We start from the raw sequence: 25,608 nt of genomic DNA on the forward strand, positions 1-25,608 counted from the left end.
TTATGGTACTATAATACTATAATTGAAACCCAACTGAAACTTCTTATACTCTTTGTATATAAATTACACATGATAGAATCTTAACTCTTAGTAACCTTGTTTCAGCAAAGACACAGACCAAAGCAATATTAAACTTTTTTCCATTTACCGATTTATGAAAACACACATAATGTTTAAATATATTACCTTATGGAACTTAATAAGTAAAGAGTACTTGATTTTATATTTAGTGGTTGATATTTTAAGACTTTAGCATTGTAAATTAATCAGATATCTGTAAAAACCAAGATCTTAGACAAGTGTAGTAAACAGAACTGGCCATCTCTTTCTTGTTGAAGAAAAATCCTTCTACAGGATACCATGATGGTCCCATTGATATATTTAACAACTTCTCATTAAAAAGCCATGGGCTACATTTTTGTATTGTATCAACATATGTCCTAACTGTTCTTGGTCTTACTGGGGTGCCTCTTTCCTCTAACAATTTCTCTTCTTCGGGGATGAACAACTTCAAACTTTGAGTCAACCATTTTCCCCAGTTTGCCTGAGAAAGTTCTAGGAACAGGCAACTTGAAATAAAAACAAAATCAATCAAAACCAGAACACATTGTTTTTTGAAATGGTCAACCATTCTCTCGCCTTCCCTCAGGGGCAAGCAATTTCACTTACCTCCAAGCTCCCATACGGGCCACCAAATGCCGCAGTCTAGCTGGGCACAAAATCACTAGCCACTCACAGCCTGGTAGATTCAAACAGCAATTCTTTATTCTCGAACTCAGAACGGCACTCTACAAACACGTTCTGGGGAAAATCCACTGGCACTCTCCACTGGGCTCTGAATCCCAAATACTCTCTGAATCCCGTGAGAACTCAACGGGAACTCAAGGCGCCTGAGGCAGCAGAATACGCCCTATTCCCAGCAGGAATCACCTTAAACCTGGAACCACTCTAAACCCAGAACGCCCTAAACCCCGATCCGCCCTAAACCCTGATCCACCCTGGTCCTTGAGCAAGGTCACTTTTCATGCAAAGTCACTGTCCTCTAAGCAACATGGGGTAGGCTGTCAAAGAAATTGCCATGCATCATTCCTACTTGGCAATGGCTCTCAGCAATGATACTTTTGCATTGAAAGTAAACTTTTAAATCCCTGGGGTGGGTACCAGGGATTTAACTCAGGGGCACTCGCCCACTGAGCCACATCCTTAGCCCTATTTTGTATTTTATTTAGAGATAGGGTCTTACTGAGTTGCTTAGCACCTCACTTTTGCTGAGGCTGGCTTTGAACTCTCCATCTTAAGGGCTTGGGATTACAGGTGTGTGCCACTGCACCTAGTGAAAGTATACTTTTTTATAATTGTAGTACTATGGTTTGGATATTGTTTGAGTGTGCTTCCCAAGAGTTCACATGTTGAAATTTCATCCCCATTGTGAGGTATTAAGAGGATGTAAACTTAATCCAGCTATAGTGTTTAGAGGTGGTTGAGATGTTTAGGAGGAGATTAGGACTAGATAAGATCATCAGGGTGGAGCTCCATGATTGAATACTGGTAGCTTTATAAGAAGCGAGAGAGAAACCAAAACAGACATGCATGTTCCTTGTCTCTAGCTATGTGATATTCTCTGCCCACCCCAAGATACTGCTAGCAAAAAGGCTGTCACTAACCAAATGTGGGCCTTGAGTCTCCAAATCATGATCTAAGTAAACTAACTTCTTTCCTTCCTTCCTTTGGCCACAGTGGGGACCAGAAAGGTAAAGCTACCAGCACCATGCAATGCCTGCTAGGCAGCATATAGAACCAGCCCCAAAGAGTAACTGTGTGTTCTGGGACCAGCAAAGCCATGAGGTATAGCTGCTCAATGATTTGGGGATCCACCCCTTGCCACGGTATACACAGTATCTTGGAGCTTTGGTTTGGTTTTGATTTTGATTTGAGCCGATTACTTCTTTCTACTGCCTCTATCTTCTGTTTGGAATAGAAGTATTCATTTTATCCTTATTCCACCATTTTATTTTAGAAGTCTGTAACTTGTTTTTAATTTTATAGGGGCTCACAACTGTAAATGGTTGCCTTGAGCCTCCGATGAGACTTTGAACTTGGATTTTTAAATGATGCTGGAACTACTTAAGACTTTGGTACCATGGCATGGAATGAGTGTATTTTGCATTGTGAGGTAGATATGAAACTTTATAGTTGGGAGCAGGCATGGAATGCTTTGGTTTATATGCTTTTGTTTTTTTGGGGGGTACTGGGGGTACCCAGGGGCACTTTACCACTTTACATTCCTAGCCTTTTTTTATTTTTAATTTTGAGACAGTGTCTCCTTAAGTTATCTCACTAAGTTGCTAAGACTGGCCCCAAATTTTGGTGATCCTCCTCCCTCAGCCTCCTGAGTCACTGGGATTACAGTTGTGTGCCACCACAGCTGGTTTACATATGGGATCTTTAAGAAATGGAGTGTAATGGAGATTATTCTGGGGGGGGGGGTGCGGGGGGAGGGGGCTTCCCTTAAAGGGATTAAGGTAGTTCCAGTGGGATCCTGAGTTAGTTTTCTCAAGAGGGTTGTTATAAAAAGAATAAACTTGACCCCTCCCCTCTCCCTGGCTTCCTGTGTGGTCATGTGATTTCTTCCTCTTGAATATATTCCCACCATTATGATGACATCTGCCAGTAGGCCTTCACCAGAGATTGAGCACAAGGAGCCAACTGATCTTGGGCTTTCAGACTAAAACTGTATGCTAAATAAACCTCTTTTCTTTATAAAAAAGCTTTTTTTTCAGGTATTTTATTGTTATAATGAAAAACAGACTAAAACAGTAATCATAGGAGGAAAACCTAACATCTCTTTTGATGTAGGGATACATAGAAGATAAGCTTACGGCACATGATGACAACTACTACTACTGAGTAATAATAGCAGCTAATATTTATAAGCAATTACTATGCCAGGTACTGAGCTAGGGCTTTATCTGGATTATCCCACTTAAACATTATTTGATAGATAATACTTATAAGACTTGGAGAGATTAAGGAATTTGTCTAAGTGCCAAGTGGTAGAGAATAGGATTCGTACTTAGGTAATCTGATTTTAGGTTTGGATTTCTTAATCACTGCACTAAACTGACAGGGTGAGGTTAAAGATTTTTACATTTCTCAAAATGCAACATAGGTAAATAAGTACTAAGAAACACTCTCTTCCTTAGCCATTTGATGAGAGAGATTTATATAGGATGGAGAGAGATTTTTGTTAAAGAATGTATGTGACCAGCTGAAATACAGATAGAATATTACTATTATATACCAAAGGGTTATATAATTTATATACGTTAATAATAATAATGGCTGCCTTAATTTTTTTTCTATGCTTGTGAATTTTACTTTAGCTTTTTTTTTTTTGATACTGGGGATTGAACTCAGGTACTCAACCACTGAGCCACACCCCCAGCCCTATTTTGTATTTTTGTAGAAACAGGGTCTCACTGAGTTGCTTAGCATCTGGATTTTGCTGAGGCTGGCTTTGAACTCGTAATCCTCCTGCCTTAGCCACCTAAACTGCTGGGATTATAGGCATGCGCCACTCTGCACCCAGCTTACTTTAAATAGGTAGTCACCAGTCTTTTATTTTTTCTTGTCCCAAATCCCATTTGTGGTATGTTAAAGTATGCGTTGAGTTATATTTTTTGTGTCTTTTTTTAAAAACTTGTGAAATAGAGCCAGTGTCACAAGATCTAGAGACCCATTTAGAGACCTTAGATATTGCTAGGCTTTAAAATATCTTTGATAGCCACATTGATAATATTAACTCTTGGAATAAAAAGCCTTTTTTTTGTTTTGTTTTTAGTATGATAATATCTGGTATGTTTGGCTAGTTAAATTCAATCATGACAAGATGATATAGTACTTTAAGAAATAAACATTTAAAAACAAAGCAAATTTTATGTGTTGCATATTTAATGTGTTGACAAAGAAAAAAAAGCAGAAAAGTTGGAGTAGAGAAGAAACAATCATAAAGATTATAAAGTGGTATGAGAAAATTTGAGGGTGGTTGATATGTTCATTTTCTTACTTTTGATAATTTCACATGTGTGTAAATGTGTTAAAACTCATAAATACATTTTAAAGTATGTCAGTTATACTTCATTAAAGCCTAAAGCTACCCTAGTCACCACCACTCCCCCCAAAAAAGAAAAAGAAAAAACAGAGCAAAGACTTCTGAGAAGCTCCTGTAAATGTGTTTTTAGATTTTTTAATTTTTTTTAGTAAGGATTAGGGATTTTAATTTGAAGTTATGGGAAATAATAGTGAATATGACATTGACCCCTGATTTATTATAGCACCCTTAAAACTCCGTTTTGTACCACAAATGAGAAATATACAGGTCTTTAAAAGATCACCTTTTTGTAATATAGAAGGGGGAGGAGCAGAGGTAAAAGAATTCTTTATTGCTTAAGTTTATCAGGAACCTTAGCAAGACCATCCAGTAGGAAAGGTCTGTTGATCTGTATGGCTGCCTGATTGGCAGTCTCTGAATCAGGCCAGTAGCTATATCAGTTTTATTTGGTTTGCCTTAGGACCTTTTTACCTTTGAGTAAACATGACTTTTTATTCCAGTGGTTAGTTAGGCTGACTGGCTTATATACAAAAAAAATTTGTATCTCTGAAAGACAGAAAAGTACAAGTTTTAGAATTAGACAAGGCTGAATTTAAAGTATGGCTTTCCTACTTATTAGCTGTCTGGTCTCTTGGGTGGGGTTGCTTAACTTCCCTGATCCTTAATTTTCTCATTTATACATTGTACTAATAATACCCACTTCTTAGATTATAGGGGTCAAGAAAGTAATATATATATTAAATACATGGCACAGTGCCTAGCCCATAGTAAATATTTAAAAAAGGATAGCTTTATTATAACTATTGCTATTATTATTTTCTTTGTAAGAGTCTTAAATTACTAAACATACTTCTGTGTGTGTGTGTGTGTGTGTGTGTGTGTGTATGTGTATGTATCAATCATGTGTTTCTAGAAACCCTAAATGTCAATTTCATATGAGGTCCTTTCTGTGCAGGAAATTGTTGTAGAGCACTTTTAAAATTAAACTTTTTTTTTTTTTTTTTTTTTTTTTTTTGCCAGTTGCTGTGGCAATTGAGATGTAGGATTGCTTGTGCCCAGGAGTTCTCCATTAGCCCAGACAAATAGTGAAACTCCATGTCAAACAAAAATGAAAAACAATAAACAAACAAAAATTAAATGTTTTATTTTGAAAAAAAGTAGAGCCTATAGAAAAGTTGCAAGAATATTAAATTCCTTTATGCTGTACCTACATTCATGTATTGATAACATATTGTCATATATACTGTACCATCTTTTTCCAGTGAGCTACATCGTCAGCTCATATAAATATACATGTTTTTCTTCTCTTTCTCCCTCTCTTCCTCTTTTTATTTTGAAAAAAAAGGTAAAAAATAGTAAAGCCTATAGAACAGTTGCAAGAATATTAAAATCTACTCCTATAAATCTCATTTAGATTAAAAATTGATGATTTTCCTTTATTTTCTTTACTTTTAAATATATGTTCTGCCCCTTGCCCTTTTCCTCCTAATTCTTTTCCTTCTTTGTTTTTCTTTCACCTAGAGCAAGCTGTAGAAATCATGATACTTTATCCCAAGATACTTCAGTATGTGTATCCTAAAAACAATGACAGTCTTCTAGATTGCAGTATAATTATCAAATTCTGGAATGTAAACATAGATGCATGTTGTTATCTGATACATAATCCGTATTCAAATTTTATTGATTGTCCTAATAACTGTCCTTTATACAATTTCCTCTCCAACCTGGAATCATGCATTATATTCAGTTGTCTCTTTATTCTTAAATTGGAATAGTCTTTTAGCCTTTTTTTCCCCCATGGTTGACATTTTTTGAAGATTACAGATTCCTTGTAGAATATCTTTTAATTGGGGTTTATTTGCTTGTTTTCTTGTGAATTGATGTAGTTTACACATTTTTGGTAGGTAATATGTCCTCAGTGCCTTATATCAGGAGGCATTATTGGTGATGTTTTTGCTGAAATTTTTTTTCTACTACCAAAGTAACACTTTCCCTTTGTAATTAATAAGTAATCTATGGGGAGATACTTTGAAACTATGTAAATATCTTGTTCCTCAGCAAAGGGTTCACCTACTGGTTTTGGAATGCTAAAGAATATTTTTATATCAAATATTTATATTAAGGTGGGGCTCTGCATGTGATTTTCTTACAGTGATTAAATTTTCCTTGAGAAAATACTTGGTACTTTCATTTTATTGTATTTTTAATTGGCAATAATAACCATATGTTTATGGGATACACTGCAATTTTGTGTGTGTCTCTGTGTGTTTGGTATGTGGATATAACCCAGGGCTTCACACGTGTTCCGCAAGTACTCTAAAACTGAGCTACATTCCCAGCCCCCACTATGATGTTTTGATATATGTTTACTGTGGAACGATAAAATCAAGTTAATTTACAAATTGATCACTTCACATAGTTAATCTTTTATGTGTATGGTAAAAGCATTTAAAATCTATTCTTTGAGCAATTTTGAAATATACAGTGGGTAATAATATATCTATTGTTAATTTATTATGATCACTTTTTATATTCCACATATAAGTGGGGTTTATGCAGTATTTCTCTTTCTGTACATGGCTTATTTCACTTAGCATAATATTCTCTGGATTTAGTTTGTACTTTAAAAATTACGTTAAGAGTACCTTGCTCACAGTTAAGTGCTCACATTATTGACTGCCTGATAATATTGATTTGTCTGATGCCAAGTTCCACTTTTCTCATGTGATAGAGAAAATGAGTGTCTAATCAGTCCAATCATGTGCCACTGATTGGATTGAGTAGAAATTCTTAGCAGGCCTTTTAGACCAATGACTTGAGAATACTGACCTCTGGATGTTTTGAAAGAATAATTAATAGCAGCAGTAAAGAAAAGCTCTGATTGTTATAACTTGAAGAACTTAGTATTAAATATTAATTCACATTTGTAATGAAAGACAGTTTCTGGGTGGTGTTTATTTTTCACTTTAGACTCAGCTATATGTTTGTCAGTCTAATACTTACCCATGACTCATGGGGTGTCACCTTTAGTCTCTTAAGAACCAGGCCAGGTTTCTTGTAGATCTTGTCACATCACCACTTGGAATTTAGCAGGAGGAAAGAAAGTAAAGCACAATTTGTTTAGATAAATGGCTCATTCAGGAGGTCTTATAGGAGGCAGTGAGGCAAAATATGTCCTCATTGTGTAGCTATCCTTTTACTTCTACCCTGATGATTTGGGGGAGATGACAGTTAATCACAGAACTTTTCCTATCCCAAATATTTGGCTGACATTTTTACATTTTATCATTATCAATAAGTTAATTTATTGAGCAAATTGTATTACCTGAGAAATATATAAATAGATGCAGGAGATGTTGCACAAGCCAACATTTAAATAGCAAATAGCAAATATTCAGAACTTTCCTATGATAAACTAGTTGCTAAAACTCTTTGCAAAGTGAGACACTAAAAATGAGTTTCCTTTGGGTGAAGAGAAACCTGGGTAGACTTTTAATAGCTGGAGACTCTGAACAAGCTTAAGGTACTAAGACCCTGAAAGAGGAAGGGAATATAGGTCTGAAAAAGGAAGGGAAATAACATTTAAGGTACACTATTACTTCAGTTAGTAGAATGGTCTACAAAGCATTTTTTTTTTTTTTTTTTTTGGTACCAGGGATTGAACTCATGGGCACTTGACTACTGAGTCACATCCCCAGGAACATTTTGTATTTTATTTAGAGACAGGGTTTCACTGAGTTGTTTAGTGCCTCACTTTTGCTGAGGCTGGCTTTGAACTCTTAATCCTCCTGTCTCGGCCTTCTGAGCCATTGGGATTATAGGTGTGCACCACCATGCCTGGCTTTCAAAGCATTTTGAGTTAAGAAATCCATGCTTATATGTTAAACCAGGACTTGGTAATAGCTATCCTTTTAAGAAGTCTCTTTTCTCACCAGGGGTGGTGGCAAACACTTGTGATCTCAGTAACCAAAGTGGTTGAGGCATGAGGATCATAAGTTCAAGGCCAGCTTCAGCAACTTAATGAAATTCTGCCTCAAAATAAAACAAAAAAGATCTGGGGTTATAGCTCAGTGGTAATATACCCCTATATTCAATCCTCAATATTGCAAAAAATAAATGAATGAATATGTACATACAAATAAACAAATAAATAAAATTCTTTTTTTCCTCTGTCTTTATCAGTCATACCTTTCACATTGCCTTGCACCTGCCATGCCTCCAATTGATCCAGAAACGATAAAAGGGGTATTCAATCTATATAGGTTGGAAAAAATAAATAAATATATGTATGTGTGTGTGTGTGTGTGTGTGTATATATATATATATATATTTTTTTTTTTTTTTCAAAAAGTTTCAGATTCCCAAGCATTTTGGATTTCAGATTTTCACATTAGGGATGCTTAACCCTGTGCAAATATTCTAAATCAAGAGTCTGAAATCTGATTCTTTTGGTCCCAAGCATTTTAGATGCCAGATAAGCAACCTAGATAGGTGTCTTTTTTTAGCCAGGTTATCCTAATCTTTTGCATATAGTCAAGATATAAAATTATAAGTGTAGAGGTTGCCTTGGTAGCAGGTACAACTTCTGAGGTCAGGAGATTAATTGCTTAACAAAGAAGCGTTTCACTGTTTCTCTCAGAGCCTGTTTTGTGAGGCTTTGTTGTTTTTGCCAGATATTCTTGGCTCATCTTGGTGAAATGTGTGCAATGCTTTGCTGAGTGTATTAGCATCTATGAAATACTGGTTACAAACATTTTTCCACTTTCTATTACCAGTTAAAAGAAGATGGATGCACAGAGTTCAGCCAAAGTCAATTCAAGGAAGAGGAGGAAAGAGGCACCTGGACCTAATGGGGCAACAGAGGAAGATGGGATACCTTCAAAAGTGCCGTGCTGTACAGTTGTAAGTAAAGAAGAGATTTCTTTGTGAGCACTTAACCTTGCAGGGGGAAGGTATAAACTGATATATAACATTGGCAATATAGTGTTACACATCTACTTAAATAATGGGAAGAAAGAAAAGTAAGTGAACAGTAGGGATCTTTTCACAGTTTTTAAAAATTTATGTTTTCTTACCAAATTATGACTCCCAGCTCAGTTGTAAGAACTGTACACTGGAATTGGAAAAAGAATGTTAGGAAAATTTGGAGGCTCTGTGTTGTATTAGACTACAGATCACATCCATACTAACAAAATATGAAAATTGGGGCTCCTGGTAATGACTTGATCTTAAATGGTGTCTAGTGTTCTGTGTCTTCTTGTCTTTTTTTCCCTGTATCATTCCTCCAGTCTTACTTGTTGTATATTAGATGAAAATCTTTTTCCATTACTGCCCACTTGATGCTCCTTTACTCTGGGACAGTTATTATAGTTTTTATCTACTGCCAAACCTTAAATAAAAGTCCCCATTCCAAACTGCCTGTCCTATCTTAACTTTATATCCTTCTTAAGACTTCCCCTAAAAAGAATGTCAAGCTGGGCATGGTGGTGCATGCCTGTAAGTAATCCCAGCAACTCAGGAGGCTGAGGTAGGGGAACTCAAGTTCAAGGCCAGCCTCAGCAACTTAATGCGGCCCTAAGCAACTTAGACAGAGTCTCAAAATAAAAAATAAAAAGGGCTGAGGATGTGGCTCAGTGGTTGAGCACTCCTGGGTTCAATCCCTGGAACCCCCCACCTACCTCCCAAAAAAAAGTATGTCAAAGAATACTTTTATATACACATACACACAATAGGGATCACTCACACACAATTGAAATTATTACTGAGGCACACACAATTTTATTATGAAATCTGAGTTTCAAAATTTTAGTGACATAATTATGTATTTCAAGTTTTCTTTACCTGTATTAAGCACTAGCCATTTATCAAACTGCAGCTTCTACTGGTTAGTTCTGGAGCTTTGTATCCCTAAGGAAAAAAAACATTTCTTCTCTGTGACAATTAATAGTTGTTCAAAACCAGTACTTTATCTTGAGCAATAAGAATGACTGGACTCTACAAATAGGAGGCATATACCTCTGGGCCTGATATGATGATATTGTCAGGGACAAGTGTATTAGTTTCCCATTGCTGCTGTAGCAAATTACAACAAAATAGTATAAATGTATAATACATTTATATATAGGTCAGAAGTCTGTGTTGGTAAGGTTGGAGGTTCTAGGGAAGAATTCCTTGTTTTTTTTTTTTTTTTTTTTAGCTTCTAGCATCTGCCTACATTGCCTAGCACATGGTGCTGGACAGCAATTATATCACTCTGGCTTTTTCTGCTTCTGTCATTGCATCTCCTTTTCTGATTCTGATTCTCCCTACCTCCTCTTTTCTCTTATAAAGATTATTTTGTAATTACACTGTGTACATCTAAATTAATCAGAATAATCTTCCTGTCTCAAAATCCTTAATCTGATCATATTTGCTAATCCATTTTGCCATGTAAGGTAACATAGTCATAGTCCAAGGAATAGGATGTGGACATCTTTTTTGTTTTTTGGTGGGGGGCAGATACCAGAGATTGAACTCAGGGGCAACTGAACCACTGAGACATCTCCCCAGCCCTTTTTGTATTTAATTTAGAGACAAGGACTCACTGAATTTTTCAGCGTCTCGCTTTTGCTGAGGCTAGCTTTGAACTCTCAATCCTCCTTGCCTCAGCCTTCCCACGCCACTAGGATTACAGGTATGCACCACCAAGCCCAGCAGGATGTGGACATCTTTAGGAGGCCATTATTCTGCCTTACAAAGCAAGTAAGCTCAGAAAATAACTCAATAAAATAGTTAATTTCTGAAAGTTTGTTAGAGAATTCAGAAAGTTTGTTCAGAATTCAGAGATGGCAGTGGGCACTAGTTCAGCACTATCACTTGGAGTAGGGACAAGATAAAACTAAATGAGTGCTATTCTCAGCAAGTTATCATACTCAGGAAGAGAACAAATGAGTCAAGTCTTTTTTAGTGGAATGAGCTCTGAGAGGATTTAAATTGCTTGCTAGAATCTGAGGAATTTCAGTGCTTTAGATTACTTTGTTTCATATGTTCATGTAAAAGCAGTTCAGTGACTTGCTACCTATTCCACATTCCTCCCTAGTATACACTAGCTTTTTAGAATGGGCTAATGGTCAAAGACTAACTAACTCATCAAGACTGGCTGGACCAATCCTAGTGAGGAATAGTATCTGCTATCTCCACTGTTATCTCCAGTGTCTGTTATCTCCACTGTTCCCTTTCTATCTTTGAATTCTCTTGAATTCAAAGCAAATTAAATGCAAACAAGATTTTTCTTCTTTTGTAATGGCTTTATTGAGATATAATTGAGATATCATATAATCTATACTACCAACCTAGCAATTCAGTGGTTTTTAGTGTAGTCATCACTACAATCAATATCAGATTTTTTTTTTTAACCACCCCATATAGCTCTGTGCTCATTAGTAAATTAGTAATCACTGTCCATTTCCCTTCAATTTCTTCAGATCTTTCTGGGTATGGATTTGCCTATTCTGGACATTATATACAAATTACATCATACAAAATGTGATCTTTTGTGGCTGACTTCTTTCACTGAACATGTTTTCAAGGTTCATCCATGTCATAGCATGTTTCACCACTTCATTTCTCTTCATTGCCAAATTATATGCCGTCATATATCTCATACCACATTTTGTTTATTTTTTCATGAGTTGATGTTTGGATTGAGTAAATAAGATATTGCATGGTATACTGTTACTTCATAGCAGTAGGTGCTAGGGTTGTAAACTTTTGAAAGACAGACGCATATAGAGCTCTATAACTCAGAGCTGATTAATTTTAGGAGAGTGCTTTCCTGAAAGTGGGAAAAGGAATAGAAAGGTACCAAATATTAGGTAGCCAGACTGGTAGGTCAGGATGAAATGGATAGAAGAGAAAAGAGTTAAAGAGAAAAAAATTAAGGAATAACACTATGTTGTTGTCTGTAAGTATAAAGAATTTACTGATAAAGATGTTTTTGAAATGAGAAGTACCACAAGAGCTGGAGAGAAGGGTATCGGTCACTGGCAGAATGCTTACCTCATATATGTAAGACCCTGGGTTTGAGCCCTGACACTGAAAAAAAAAAAATCCCAAAATATTTACAAAAAGTAAGACACTTAATCTATTTTAGTATTTATCATATAGGTAAACAAGTTCATAGAGTACCTAAACTATGAAGAAAATTGGCCATAGTTCTGCTTATAGCTAAATAATTACAACAACCTCATTGCAACTAAATATATTTCTCCAGTAATATTATTTGTCGTTTGCTTAACATACTATTACTTCACACTTCTGAATTTGTACTCTCTTATGTACATTTCTTGTATTCTTTTTTATACAAGTATAGAAATGATCTCTTTTTTTTAATTGATTTTTTAAAAATGACAGCGGAATGCATTACAATTCTTATTACATGTATACAGCACAATTTTTTATATCTCTGATTGATATAAAGTATGTTGACAACAATTTGTGTCTTCATACATATACTTTGGACGATGATGTCTATTACATTCCACCATCCTTGTTAATCCTCCTGCCCCCCCTCCATTTCCCTCCTACCCCTCTGCCCTTGATGAAACCTTTTCCGAAACCACTGAGCCCACCCCTTGGGATCCTCTAGACAGCTATTGGTAACTTTAATTTACTTCTGTTTGGCACTGTGATACTGTTTGTTATCTGTTGCTGTATCTTTCTCCTCTTTGTCCGTAGGCCGAACAGTAACTCTAATGCATAGCAACTGGCACATAGAGGTTCTTAATTTATGTTGGTTGAAAGTCTAGGCAAAAGGAAGTTGACTGATTGGAAAATGCAGCGACACAGATTTTAACTTAAAGCACAGTAAAAACCTTTTTAGGAATGGGAGTTATCTGAAAAGTGATTGGGTTACCTCAGGAAGCACTGCATTTTGGCATGTCAAGACATATAAGCTTTGGAAAAGATGGTTTAAACAGGGATATGGGGCTGGGATTGTGGCTCAGCGGTAGAGTGCTTGTCTAGCACATGCGAAGCCCTGGGTTCGATCCTCAGCACCACATAAAAATAAATAAACAAAATAAAGATATTGTGTCCAACTACTTTAAAAAAAAATAAACAGGGATAGATAGAAGCTAGACCAACTATTTGTTAGATTGTTGTAATAATCCAGGTTGGAGATGATGCGGGCCTCAATTATGAGAGAAATTTTGAAAGTCCTTGAGAAGCAATTTAGACAATTCTTTGATGTTATGGGACTGCAGAAATTGAGAAATGTTAAAGATGACTCTTAGGTTTCAGTCTTAGGTAGATTGTGTAAATGAGGTGCTTCTCACTAAGATAAGACTGGGGAGAAAATAGCAGTTTTAGAAGGAAGAGAGTTTAATCAGATACAGGCTTATGAGACGCTCAAATGGTATTCAGATAGATGAGCTTATTGTTTATATTCACTGAAATGGCACTAAATGTTGGAAAATTATTGTGTTTCTTTTCTTTCGGTACTGGGGATTGGTTCAGGAGTGCTTTACCACTGAGCTATATCCCTAGCCCCCTTTTATTTTTTATTTTGAGATAGAGTCTCATTAAGTTGTTTAGGGCCTTGAAAAGTTGATGAGGTGGGTTAATTGCAATCATCCCACCTCAGCCTCCCAAGTTTCTGGGATTACAGGCATTTGCCACAGCACTCTGCTTCTTTCCTTTTATAAACAGATATCCAGGAGATGGAATCTTTCTATTCCACTTTTATCCCCACTCTCTCAATATACATGTTCTTCCTCTTGACTTTTCCCTGTCATTGCTAAAATAAATCTGGATCCCAGAAAGGCCTGTCACTATTTGTGCAGAATGTCTGGGTGAAAGGGAAATGTGTCTCTGTGGATTTTGGAAACTTTTTGCTAAAAAACGTTAAAGAATCCTTGGAGAGTAAAAAGAGTAATGGCATATCAATACCAAGTATAAAGGATAATAATAATAAAGAGTAGACACAGAGACAAGGTGCAGAGGCAGGGAAGATGGCAGAGTGGCTCCTTGTCCAAGCAACCACTTTTATTTATATCAGTAGGTTACATTAGGTCATTAGTACCATGACTACATTATTGTTTAGAGGATCATTAAGGTTGCTTATTTTCCAGTTACATTTCCTAGTTATAATATACAATGTTAGGAACTTCCTGCAATTCTCAAGAAAGTCCATTGTCTGAAGTTACTGTTAGGCGGGCAGATCCTGGAGCACAGGGAGCTTGGTGTGAACCATTGTAGTTATCAAGTAAGCAAGTTCCTTTATTCCCAGGAGTTATGTGCCTAAGATTAAGGTCGAAGCTGATAAGACTCTAGTATGGAGGGCATTACCATAACAACCGGGCATCCTATACCTTTGCACAGAAACTTTCCCAGGCACCAGGCATGCCATAGCCATGAAGTTATCAAGATCCCCAGTCCCAAACACAGAACCCCTACAATAACCAAGTTCTAGGCTCATGTTATTTGTGTTCTATTCCCTATTTATAGAACACCAGAATCCCTCTCTTTAATTGGAATTTTGAGAATAGTGAAATATTGTGTGTGAACATAGTCAGGAAAAAGTTGTTAAGGAAGCAATATTGTATTCAGAGGTCATTCATAATTTGGGGGGATGTTAATTGTCATTATTATAAATTATGGTTTTTAGATGTACATATTTCAAAACTTTATGTAGCATTTAGAAGCTAATCGCTTATATTATGAATGAAAGCATATATTATGTGTCTGACTTTATTTAGCATAGTGTTTATAAGGTGCATTCAGGTGGTAACGTATGTCAAGACTTGATTGATTCTCTTTTATAGGCAAATGATATTCTATTGTATGGAAACACCATTTTGTTTAGACATTCAATAGTTGACAAACATTTGGAGTGTTTCTTTTTCCTAGCTATTGTGAATAATGCTGCTATGAACTTTTTCATGTACAAATTAAATATATGTTTTCAGCTCTCTTAGGTGTATACTGGGTCATGTGGTAATTCTGCATTAAATATCTTGCACTGTTTTCCAAAGCTGTGTACCATTTTACATTCATAGTTGCAAAGTATGAAGGTATTTTTCCTCCTTGGCAATACTGTTTTGTCTCTCTTTGTGCTTATAGCATAACATCCTGGTAGGTGTAAAGTGGTATCTCATTGTGGTTTTGTTTTGGATTTTCCTGATGAGTCATGTTGTTAAGCTTCCTTTCTTGTACTTGCTGGTAATTTGTATATATTTTCTGGAGAAATGTCTATACCTCTTTTGTCTCTTTAATTTTTCACTTCCCTATTCTCCCTTCCATTCATCAGGGCCTAATCCTAGATCTTTTGTAGTTTCTGTTAATTTTAAATTTTTCTTCCTGGATCTATTAACTTGGCCTTCTAAAGGTTAAAGTTTCTAGCTTGATCTTGGATAAATATAGTGCTCAGTAGTTCCACTAATCATTTGCTGATGCTTTGTACATTGCTAACAACAGCTATTCGTCTCCTTTATTCAAGCTTTCAATCTTATTCTAGCTTCCCTGTTTATCACAGGTTACTTCATTTCCCGCTTTACTGCACTGAGAAAAATGAGAGTATCAGACAAAAGTTTCTACATCTTCCTTCCTTTCATCCAACATTGTCCTTTTGTTGTCTTTTCTTTCTTCTGCTTTTAGAAAAATGTAATCCTTTGTGGGCTGGAGATATAACAGTTGGTAGAGTGCTTGGCTTGCATGTACAAGGCCCGGGGTTCGATCCCCAGCACCACAGAATTAAAAAAAAAAGGAAAAATGCTTTGTATTTCTTGGGTTAACACCTTCTCCCTGCTGTCCTTGTGGCCATTCCCTGCCATTCTTCTAGATTCCTGCTTCCTAAAGTATCCATTTTTACCCCCACTGTTATTTTCAATCACTTTGGTTTCTTCTGCTTCATGTTAGACATGTGTAGATTTCAACTTTTTAAAAAACTTCCAGTTGATTCTTCTGCCCTTATTAGGTATCCTCTCTGTTTTTCTCATTCCCTCTATAGCCACATATCTTTAATGAGTGATTTTAATTAATCTATTGTTTCCAGTTTTCTTAGAGGCACTGGTGTTCTTTCACTAGTTATATTCTAGAAGGTTACTAATAACTATTTGAATCTCCAAATTTAAAGACTTTAATCTCCTTGGAATATTTAACAATTAGAGTAATTCCTGTCTTTGAAATTATTCATTGGTCTCTTTGACATTCCTTTTATTAGAGTTCTCCTTGAGCTCCTCTGACAACTTCTGGCTCTCCCAACCCTCTAGTATGAACACTTAGAATTTTTTTCTTCACCTATTAGTTTTTTACATTTTTTTCTCTTAAAGATTTTTTTTTAGAATTCTATTATGTATATTTATTAGACAATATGTCTTACCCAATAGTGCTTATTTATGTAATGAGAAAATTTTAGGGCAAAGATTATTCAGTAGCACACTGCTTTAGATTATAGCTATTTAGCTGCCTTTTTAAATTGATTTTTTAAAGATAAATGGCAGCGGAATGCATTACAATTCATATTACACATATGAAGCACAATTTTTCATATCTTTGGTTGTATATGAAGTATGTTTACACCAAATAGTGTCTTCATACATGTACTTTGGATAATGATGTCCATCACATTCCACCATCATTGCTAATCCTCTACCCTCTCTTAAAGATTTTTTTTTTTTAAACAGAAATGTGGAGTTTTTTTTTTTTTTTTTAGAGAATTTTTAATATTTATTTTTTAGTTTTCGGTGGACACAATATCTTTGTTTGTATGTGGTGCTGAGGATCGAACCTGGGCCGCACGCATGCCAGGCGAGCGTGCTACTGCTTGAGCCAAATCCCCAGCCCCAGTCTCTTAAAGATTTTATCTTATTTTTTCATCTTTACTACTTATCTTTATTAGTGTCAACACCTGTCTTTTTGACATTTCTTTGATGATTAAGTATTATCTCAATCTCAAAATGAATTTGTTATTTAGAAATCAACTCCTTTTTTAAAAAAAAAAAATTTATTCCTGATGATGGTACCACATTCTTATTTTCCTTAGTTCAAATATTCAGTTTTTATAAACTTACCTCTTTCTTAAGTGACAACATGTGTTTTTTCTTTCTTTATTTTATTTTTTGGTCCCTGAGATCGAACCCAGGGGGTGCTTTACCACTGAGCCACATCCCCAGCCCTTTTTATTATTTATTTTGAGATAATGTCTTGTTGAGTTGTTCAGGGCCTCACTAAGTTGCAGAGGCTGGCTTTGAACTTGGTGATCCTTCTGCTTCAGCCTCCCGAGCCCCTGGGATTATAGACATGCACCATTCCTGGTGAATTTGCTAATTTTTGTGACTTATTTTCAAGTTACCTGTATAACAACTAGCCCACAAAAATTCCCAAATATTTAACAATCTGTTCAAACACACCATTAATATTAACTTTTAGAGACACAGTAGGGCTGATCTTTTATCCACCTGCACTGTTGTTTATAAGCATAATTTTTCTATTTTTCCACATATATGCTATATTGAGTTATAATTCATATACCATTATAATTCATGTATACACTTAAAGTGTATATAATTAGGTGGTTTTATATCAATGAAATTTTGGAAACATCATCATAATCTATTTTAGAATATCTTTGTCACTCCAAAGAAAACCCCCATGGCCATTAGCATTATTATGCACCATTTCTCCTAGCCGTCTTAGCCCAAGTAACCGCTAATTTATATCCTCCCCAAAGACTTCTTTACACCCCCTACTGGTCAGCACCCTTTTCTGCCAAATTTATTTGTTTACCACCAAAGATTAGTTTTCCCTATTTTAACCTTCTTATAGAAGGAATCATAAAATATGTATTATTTTGTGAATTATTTTGTGAATTTCAGAAACAAGTTACTATTGATCATTTTTTGTGTATTAACTTTTTTCTAGAAGATAAACTGTTTTCTTTAATATCTTTCCAACCTTTGAATTTAGTTCAATCATGATATGATCTGTTTAGAATTTAAAATTCTAAGTATACATCCCTACAGTTCTATAGAATTAAAAGGATTGTAAGGGAACGTTATGAACAACTATATGCTAAAATATTTGATAATTTAGATGAAATAGATAAATTCCTAGAAAGAGACAAATTACCAAAATGAGCTAAGATGAAATAGAAAATTTTAACAGAGCTATATCAAGTAAGAACATTGAATTGGTCATTAAAAATTTACCACCATGGACTAGGGGGCATAGCTCCATGGTAGAGCTGGAGACTCCAGATTCAGGCCCCAGCACTACAAAAAGAAAACAAAACACACCTTCCCACGAAGACAAGTTCAGGCCCAGATGGCTTCATTTGTGAATTCTATCAGGCATTTAAGGAAGAAATAATACCAATCCTACACAGATACTTTCAGAACATAGAAGTAAACAGTAATTTCCAGCTCATTGTGTAAGACCAGATATCAAAGCCAAAGAAAAACATCATAAGAAAACTAAAGTTAAAAATTTCTGACAAACTTAGATGCAAAAATTCTTAATCATATTATTAGCAAATTGAATCCAGGAACATATAGAAAGTTTATTCAGCATGACTAACAGGGATTTAGCTTAGAAATGCAAGATTGGTTTAATATTCTGAAGTCAATTCATATCATATACCATAATTAATAAATAAAGGAAAACCAAAGTATGATTACTACAATAGGTGAAGAAAAGATAATTAACAAAATCCAGCACTTGTTCATTATAAAAACTCTCCAAGAAACTGTACAAAGAAGGGAGATTTCTCATCCTAATGAAGAACATTTATAAAAAACCTGTAACTAGCATCATACTTAATATTGAAATTTGCATGCTTTCCCCCTGATACTAGGAACAAGGCACGAATATTTGCCCTTTCCATTTCTACCCAATGTTGTACTTACTCTAACTGCAATGAGGGTAATAAAAAGAAAATAGGACTGGAGATGTGACTCAGTACAGTATTTGTCTAGCATGCGTGAGGTCCTGGGTTTGATCCCCAACACCATAAAAAAAAAAAAAAAAAAAAAGAAAGAAAGAAAGAAAACATATCCAGATTAGAAAGGAGTAAGTAAAACTATCTTTTTTTATAGACAACCTGTTCTCAGATTAGAAAATCCTAAGGAATCTATAAACAACAACTACTACTAAAACTAATAATTGAGGTTAGCAGCATCACAAAACATAGAAATAGACTAATTGATACAATTACACAAATACATACAAATCAACTATATTTCTGTATACTAGCAAGAAACAGTCTAAAAATAAAATAAATAATTCTATCACTATGGTATCAAATGTAATAAAATCTTAGGAATAAATTTAACAAAAATTCTCAACCAAAGTCACATACAGAGAAATGAGCATACTTACTTGGTATTAGGGATTGAACCCAGGGGTGCCTAACCACTGAGCTACATCCCCAGCCTTTTTTATTTTTTATTTTGAGATAGGGTCTCAATAGGTTGCTTATAGCTTCTCTAAGTTGCTGAGACCCTGGCTTCAAACCTGCAATCTTCCTACTTTAGCCTCCCAAGCCACTGGGATTATAGATGTGTGCCACCATGCCCAGCTATACTTGCATTCTTAATTTAATTTTGCCTCTGGGTAACTGCATACAGTTCATACAAATTTCTCTGCACTTTGTTTCCCTCATCTTTATTTATTTATTTTTAATATTTTTTAGTTATAGAAGGACACAATCCCTTTATTTATTTATTTATTTATTTATTTGTTTTTTACATGGTGCTGAGAATCGAACCCAGTACCTCACACATGCTAGGCAAAGTGCTCTGTCACTGAGCCACAACCCCAGCCCTGTTTCCCTCATCTTTAAATTAAGAATTCTACTGTAGCATTACTTGCCTTAAGAGCTGTTATGAACATTAAAACATAATTATAGTACAAAGCATTATACAGTGATAATTATACTAAATATAGCACCCAGGAGCTGTTTGCCTTTCCAGGTGTCTAGCTGAAGTAGTATGAAAATCACTCAGGACCTTGGTAGTTTTGTCACACGGTAGAGGGTTGCCTGTTATATCTTGCTGCAGAGGAGCAAGAGCTATCATTTTAGACCCAGATAGTTGGGGTTGTGCTTAGGTTCCCAATTGGATCACTCAGTTTTATCCTGAAATCACCAGCAAGGCATTTATTTTTCATGCCATGATGTACCCACTTCATAAAAGGTTGCAGTTTTCATTTGTCACTTTGAAATAACGCACCCTGCTTCTTCTTTATGTTATAAAGTTTTAGAGGAATTTTTGTTACATTACATTGAATAACTGACTTTTTTTTTCAGTACTAGGCATTGAATCCAGAGCACTTTACCACTGAGCTACAACCCAGCCCTTTGTATCTTTTTTATTTTGAGACAGGGTCTTGTTAAGTTACCAAGGCTAGCTTGGAACTTGTGATCTTCCTGCTGTTAGGGCCTTTTGAGTCACTGGGATAGACATGTGCCACCATACCTGGCCTAATTGTTCTTTAAAGCTGTAATTTTTTAGTATTTCAATGTGTACCATTGAATTTTAAGTTTTTTTTTCCTTAATTCTCCTCTTAAGGGCTTACGGCAGCCAGCTCCTTTTTCTGATGAAATTGAGGTCGACTTTAGTAAGCCCTATGTCAGGGTAACTATGGAAGAAGCCAGCAAAGGAACTCCTTGTAAGTAGATACTAATTTTTTTGTTGTTTTACTATAGTTTTTAACATTCTGTTGTATTTATCAAATACACACCTACTTTCTATATACTTCCCTAAGTTTACTTCTAAAGGCTACTAGTGGAGGGATTCCTCCCATTTGCCTCAGTGTTCAATTTGGGAGGATAACTCCATGCTATAAAATCTTATTATTTTCCTTATTTTTATGCACTTGTTTCTTGGCCTGTTGTCACAGCTGTGAAATCTAATGAAGCATGAACAAAAAGTTTTTAGTTTGAATTGGGATAATTTGTGGTCCTGAAACTCGAATCCACAGCTTTGCACATGCTAGGCAAATGCTCTGCCTACTGAGCTACACCCACAGCCCCATGATATTGTCTAATAATAAATAAAATTAAGTGATAAATATCTCCCAAGTTGGGAGATATTTATCACTTAATTTTATTCTTAGTGGTATTATAATTTTCCAGTTTTCCCCCCCTTTTTGGTACTGGGGCTTGAATCTAGGGGGCTTTACCGCTGAACCACATCCTCAGTCCTTTTTAAAATTTTTTGTTTTAAGACAGGGTCCCACTAAGTTGCTGAGCACCTTGCTAAATTACTGAGGCTAGTTTCAAACTTGCAATCCTCCTGTCTCTGCCTTCTGAGTCACTGGGATTACAGGTGTGCACCACCACTCCTGGAAAGACTTGCTTTATTATTTTCAAAGCTCATATTCTTTATTTGTAGGCTTAATTTATATCAGTGTTTAATAATTTTTAGCCACATAAATTTTGTTTTAATAATTTTTTTTTTTGGTAGTTGACGATGGACAGCATGCTTTTGTTTTATTTGTTTTTATGTTGTGCATGCATTGAACCCAATGCCTCACACATTCTAGGCAAGTGCTCTGCCATGGGACTAGAGCCCCAGCCCCTGGATATTCTTCGTATTTGAGGCAATTGGTTTTAGGGATCATCATAAATAGAAACTTCCATGAGCACTTTTTATGAATAGAGTCGATTAGGCAGCTATCCTTACTTTTCTGTAAATTATTTCTTTTTTCTAATCCTTTTCTATTTCTTCTAATAACTATGGTAAATGCCCTCTCTACTCTGTAAATGCAGAGCTGGACATAGACAGGGAATAAGAGGCCATTATATGCTACAAATATTTCCTGTGTACATACGATTCCAGTCTTGGAGATTAGGATTGGGTCCTTGTCCCCTGGTGTTGAAGATTAAACACCTGACAAACACCAAGGCAAGCACAGAAAGCAAATTTTATTTAAGAAAGAGACAGAAGTAGACAGAGGTCCAGATCTGGGTGTCTGTGGGAGTGGGTGTATCTTATTTTTTTATAGACACCAGAATTCCCCCATCTTCTCTTTTTCTTCTCTAAAGGACAGAAAGGAGCAGCACAAATGGTAATCCCTAGTAACTCCTTATGCTGGAAAGTTATGATCCAGAGGCTAGGTGTTAGCAGTCTATTGTCTTTTCTTTGATAACCAGTTCTCATCTTCTCAACCCCCATCATTCATTACCTACACTGACTGCCAGGCTTTCCACCCCCTGCCTCAGTTTGCTGAAAAATGTGACATTTCCTGTCCCCCCAGGCCAGGCAGGGCTGCAGGCAGATTGCTTTTTGGCAAAGAAAGCATGTGGAGAGTCAGTACAGTGAATTCATTTTATAGAATTATTCTCTTAAACTTATGTTCCCACCACCATCATCTATTTGTCCCCTTACATATATATAATATTTGTGATTACTTTTTAGTTTTGCTTGTTTGTTCTCTATTATAACTGAGGAGTAGTGAATTTCAAATAGAAACAATTATGAACAGTACCAGTCCAAGATGCCTGTATGGATTGGCTGTATGGATTATGGTTTTGCAGGGGGGTCCATAAAAAAAGAGGCTAGTTCCAGAGAATACTTTTTTTTTGCAAAAATATTTAGATATAGCTCATGTTGACCATATCCCTTCTGATTCATGAAGTGATGTTTGAGTTTGGCACCCATTACTTGAGTAATAGGCAGGCAAATGGGGACAGGGTAAATAAAAACGAAGATAACCACAGGCTCTATGTAACATGGTGTAATAGTGGCAGGTCAAATTTCAAAATGCCAACACAGAGTTCAGGGTTCATATTCAGATGTGATAATGATACCAGTCTTGGAAATCAGGATCAAGTCCTGTTCCCCCAGTGTTGAAGATTAAACACCCAAGAAATGCTGAAGCAAGCAGAGAAAGCAAGTTTTATTTAAGAGACAGAACAGAGATAGACTTCTCTACAGAAAGAGACCCAGAGCTGATGTCCATGGGAATGGGAGTATATAGCTTTTTTATAGACCCCTTTCTTTCCTGCATACCTGCCCAAAGGCTGGAAAGAGTAATCCCAAGGGGAAGTTGTTTGTGTTGGAAAGTGTGATCCTTCCCTCCACCCAACCCAAAACGTTGAGTGGGGAAGTGTTATACAGAGGTGTTAGCATCCCATTTCCTTTTCTTTGATAATTAGCCTCCATCTTTCCAACCCAATCATTTATTATCTACATTGACTACCTGTCCTTTACCCTTGTCTCATTTTCCCCTCTGATTAAGGGAACTCTTACCGCTGTAAGATAAATTTGGCACTGATGGCTCTGGCTGCTTCAGACTGAGAGGGGGGGTGACATGGGGCAAGCAGTTCAGGTTTCCCTCTTAGATATGTTTCGGGTTGGTTGAAGGGTCCATGGTGAAAGTCTGGCTTGAAAAGAACAGGTTGTAAAATTATCTGGGAAATGGGTGCTGTATGTGAGAAACAAGAAGACATGAGTACTGGAATAAGATTGATACAAAAGCAATGAATATGATGATGATGATGATGATAGAAACCAGTAGTTTTTCCACCAGCAGGTGCAAGAGCCTAAGAAGTTGTTCCCATGACAAGACTGGTGAGGACATAGGCTCTATTTGGGAATGTAAATTTAGGAATGTAAATCACACCACTTAGTCTTTCTTTCTTTCTTTCTTTCTTTTTTTTGGAACTGAGTATTGAACTTGGGGGCACTGGACCACTGAGCCACATCCCCAGCCATATTTTGTACTGTATTTAGAGATAGGGTTCTACTGAGTTGCTTAGCACCTCACTTTTGCTGAGACTGGCTTTGAACTCGTGATCCTCCTGCCTCAGACTCCGGAGCTGCTGGGATTATAGGTGTGGGCCACATACCCGGCAACTTAGTTTTTATAATATCACAGATGCCACCACAAGATATGATTAAGATATCTAATGTCATCTTTTGAAAAATACCTTTCTGTTGGCATAACCTTTGTGTTCAGTAGAAATCCCTTTATTTCTATCACTTAGGGCTAGATAATCATACTAGCAAACACAGATTAAGTCTGCCTGGGAAGATTGGTAGGTTTTAAATTGACTAAAAAAAGCTTCTGACTATGATAGTCTCTTTAGATAATTATCAAGCACTCCTAAGAATTTTTCTTTTATAGCCTCCAGCTTTACTTACTTTTGATGGGTCTGACACAAGTGTACATCTTAAGTTACTTTAAAAGAACTATTATCTTGGAACTGGGGTTGTGGCTCAGCCAAAGAGCACTTGCCTAGCACTCTGTTTACCTAATTTAAATTGAACTTCCTTTTTTTAAGTCCTATGAACTAAAAGATATTTAGATCTATTTCTCATGTAAATTTTAATTTATGAATACTCACATATCTATATGTCAATTTTGATACCATTACATGTATATAGACACAAGCACATACGTAGACACAACAATACAATACAGAGGTGTGCACACGTACATAACACAGGCAGGAAACAAAGATCTTGTAGCTTTTTGCAGGTAGATTTTCAGATAGGAGACAATGCTACAAATGTTTATTAAAGCCTCTATTAGATTTAACCTGTTAGAAATTAAAATAGAGCCTATTAAACTTTTACATTATGATATAACTTTAGGGAAGGCCAGGGCTGGGGTTGTAGCTCAGTGGTAGAGTGCTTAAAAAATTATATATTCTAAAGGTAAAGAAGACTTATATATGAGATCATTCCATTTTCCTCCCTGTGCTGTAGTGTTTAGGGAGGAACTTGGTACAGGACGGTAGAGTGCAAGAACAGATAAGATAGCCATTTAGGTCCCACAGTGACTTGAATTTAAAAGTGACATCTTTTTGGTCTCTAAACTGGTTTTGGATAATTGCCTCTGTAGCTTACATTTCAGATGCAATTCTTGGAGAGAGAGACATCTGACAGAAAGCCAAAAAGCTTAAAAGGCAAAGCGTAATATATAGGGAGGGCACTTTAACTAATTTTTTTCTGTTTTGTAAAATCAGTCCCTTAAATTGTGGTGCTAGAGTTTATGTTTCTTTGGACATTCCCCCAGTTGGTAATCAGGCCAGGTTTGGTTGCAGAAAATTATACGACATCTCCTTTTTCTAGCTATGATTAGATCATCTCCCAGGCCTGACAGCAGAAGAAAATGAGGCACTTTTTCTTGAGCGTCTGTGGATCAAACTTATCCCAGTGTTTTAGTGTGCAGGCTAGTGGTGAACCTGGCATAACTGTTGAGAATGAAGCTCCCATCTGAGTGACATAAAACAGAACTCATGTGCCTATGCCACAGAAAACTGTCCATCCGTTTTATTAGGGACATCTCTCTAAATGAGCTTCTGAAGGTCAGAAAAACCCACTCTCACTACCTGGTTCTGCTGGATTTATTGCTGTCTCACCAGCAAGAATAAACAAGAGTCTCTGCTTGGTGCATGTCAAAGACCTTGGGGGGCGGGGCACTGTTCAGACTTAGCGGCCATGACTGATTCCCTCCTGCCACTGTTAAACTTCTAAATGTGATGACCCACGAGGAAAAAATTAAAAAAAAAA

At 36.1% G+C, this 25,608-nt stretch overlaps 1 protein-coding gene across 1 annotated transcript in view; it reads left to right on the plus strand.

Moving 5' to 3' along the window:
- Positions 1-25,608, plus strand: part of Pcyt1a (phosphate cytidylyltransferase 1A, choline) — a 56,982-nt gene that overhangs the window by 18,349 nt on the left and 13,025 nt on the right. Inside the window, exons 2-3 of the mRNA XM_076867472.1 lie at positions 8,887-9,013; positions 20,656-20,755. Of these exons, the coding sequence (XP_076723587.1) occupies positions 8,897-9,013; positions 20,656-20,755 (217 nt within the window). The 5' untranslated portion in view covers positions 8,887-8,896. The remainder of the gene's footprint in view (positions 1-8,886; positions 9,014-20,655; positions 20,756-25,608) is intronic.

The sequence above is a fragment of the Callospermophilus lateralis genome, chromosome 10, assembly GCF_048772815.1.
Source record: "Callospermophilus lateralis isolate mCalLat2 chromosome 10, mCalLat2.hap1, whole genome shotgun sequence".
Lineage (NCBI taxonomy): Eukaryota > Metazoa > Chordata > Mammalia > Rodentia > Sciuridae > Callospermophilus > Callospermophilus lateralis.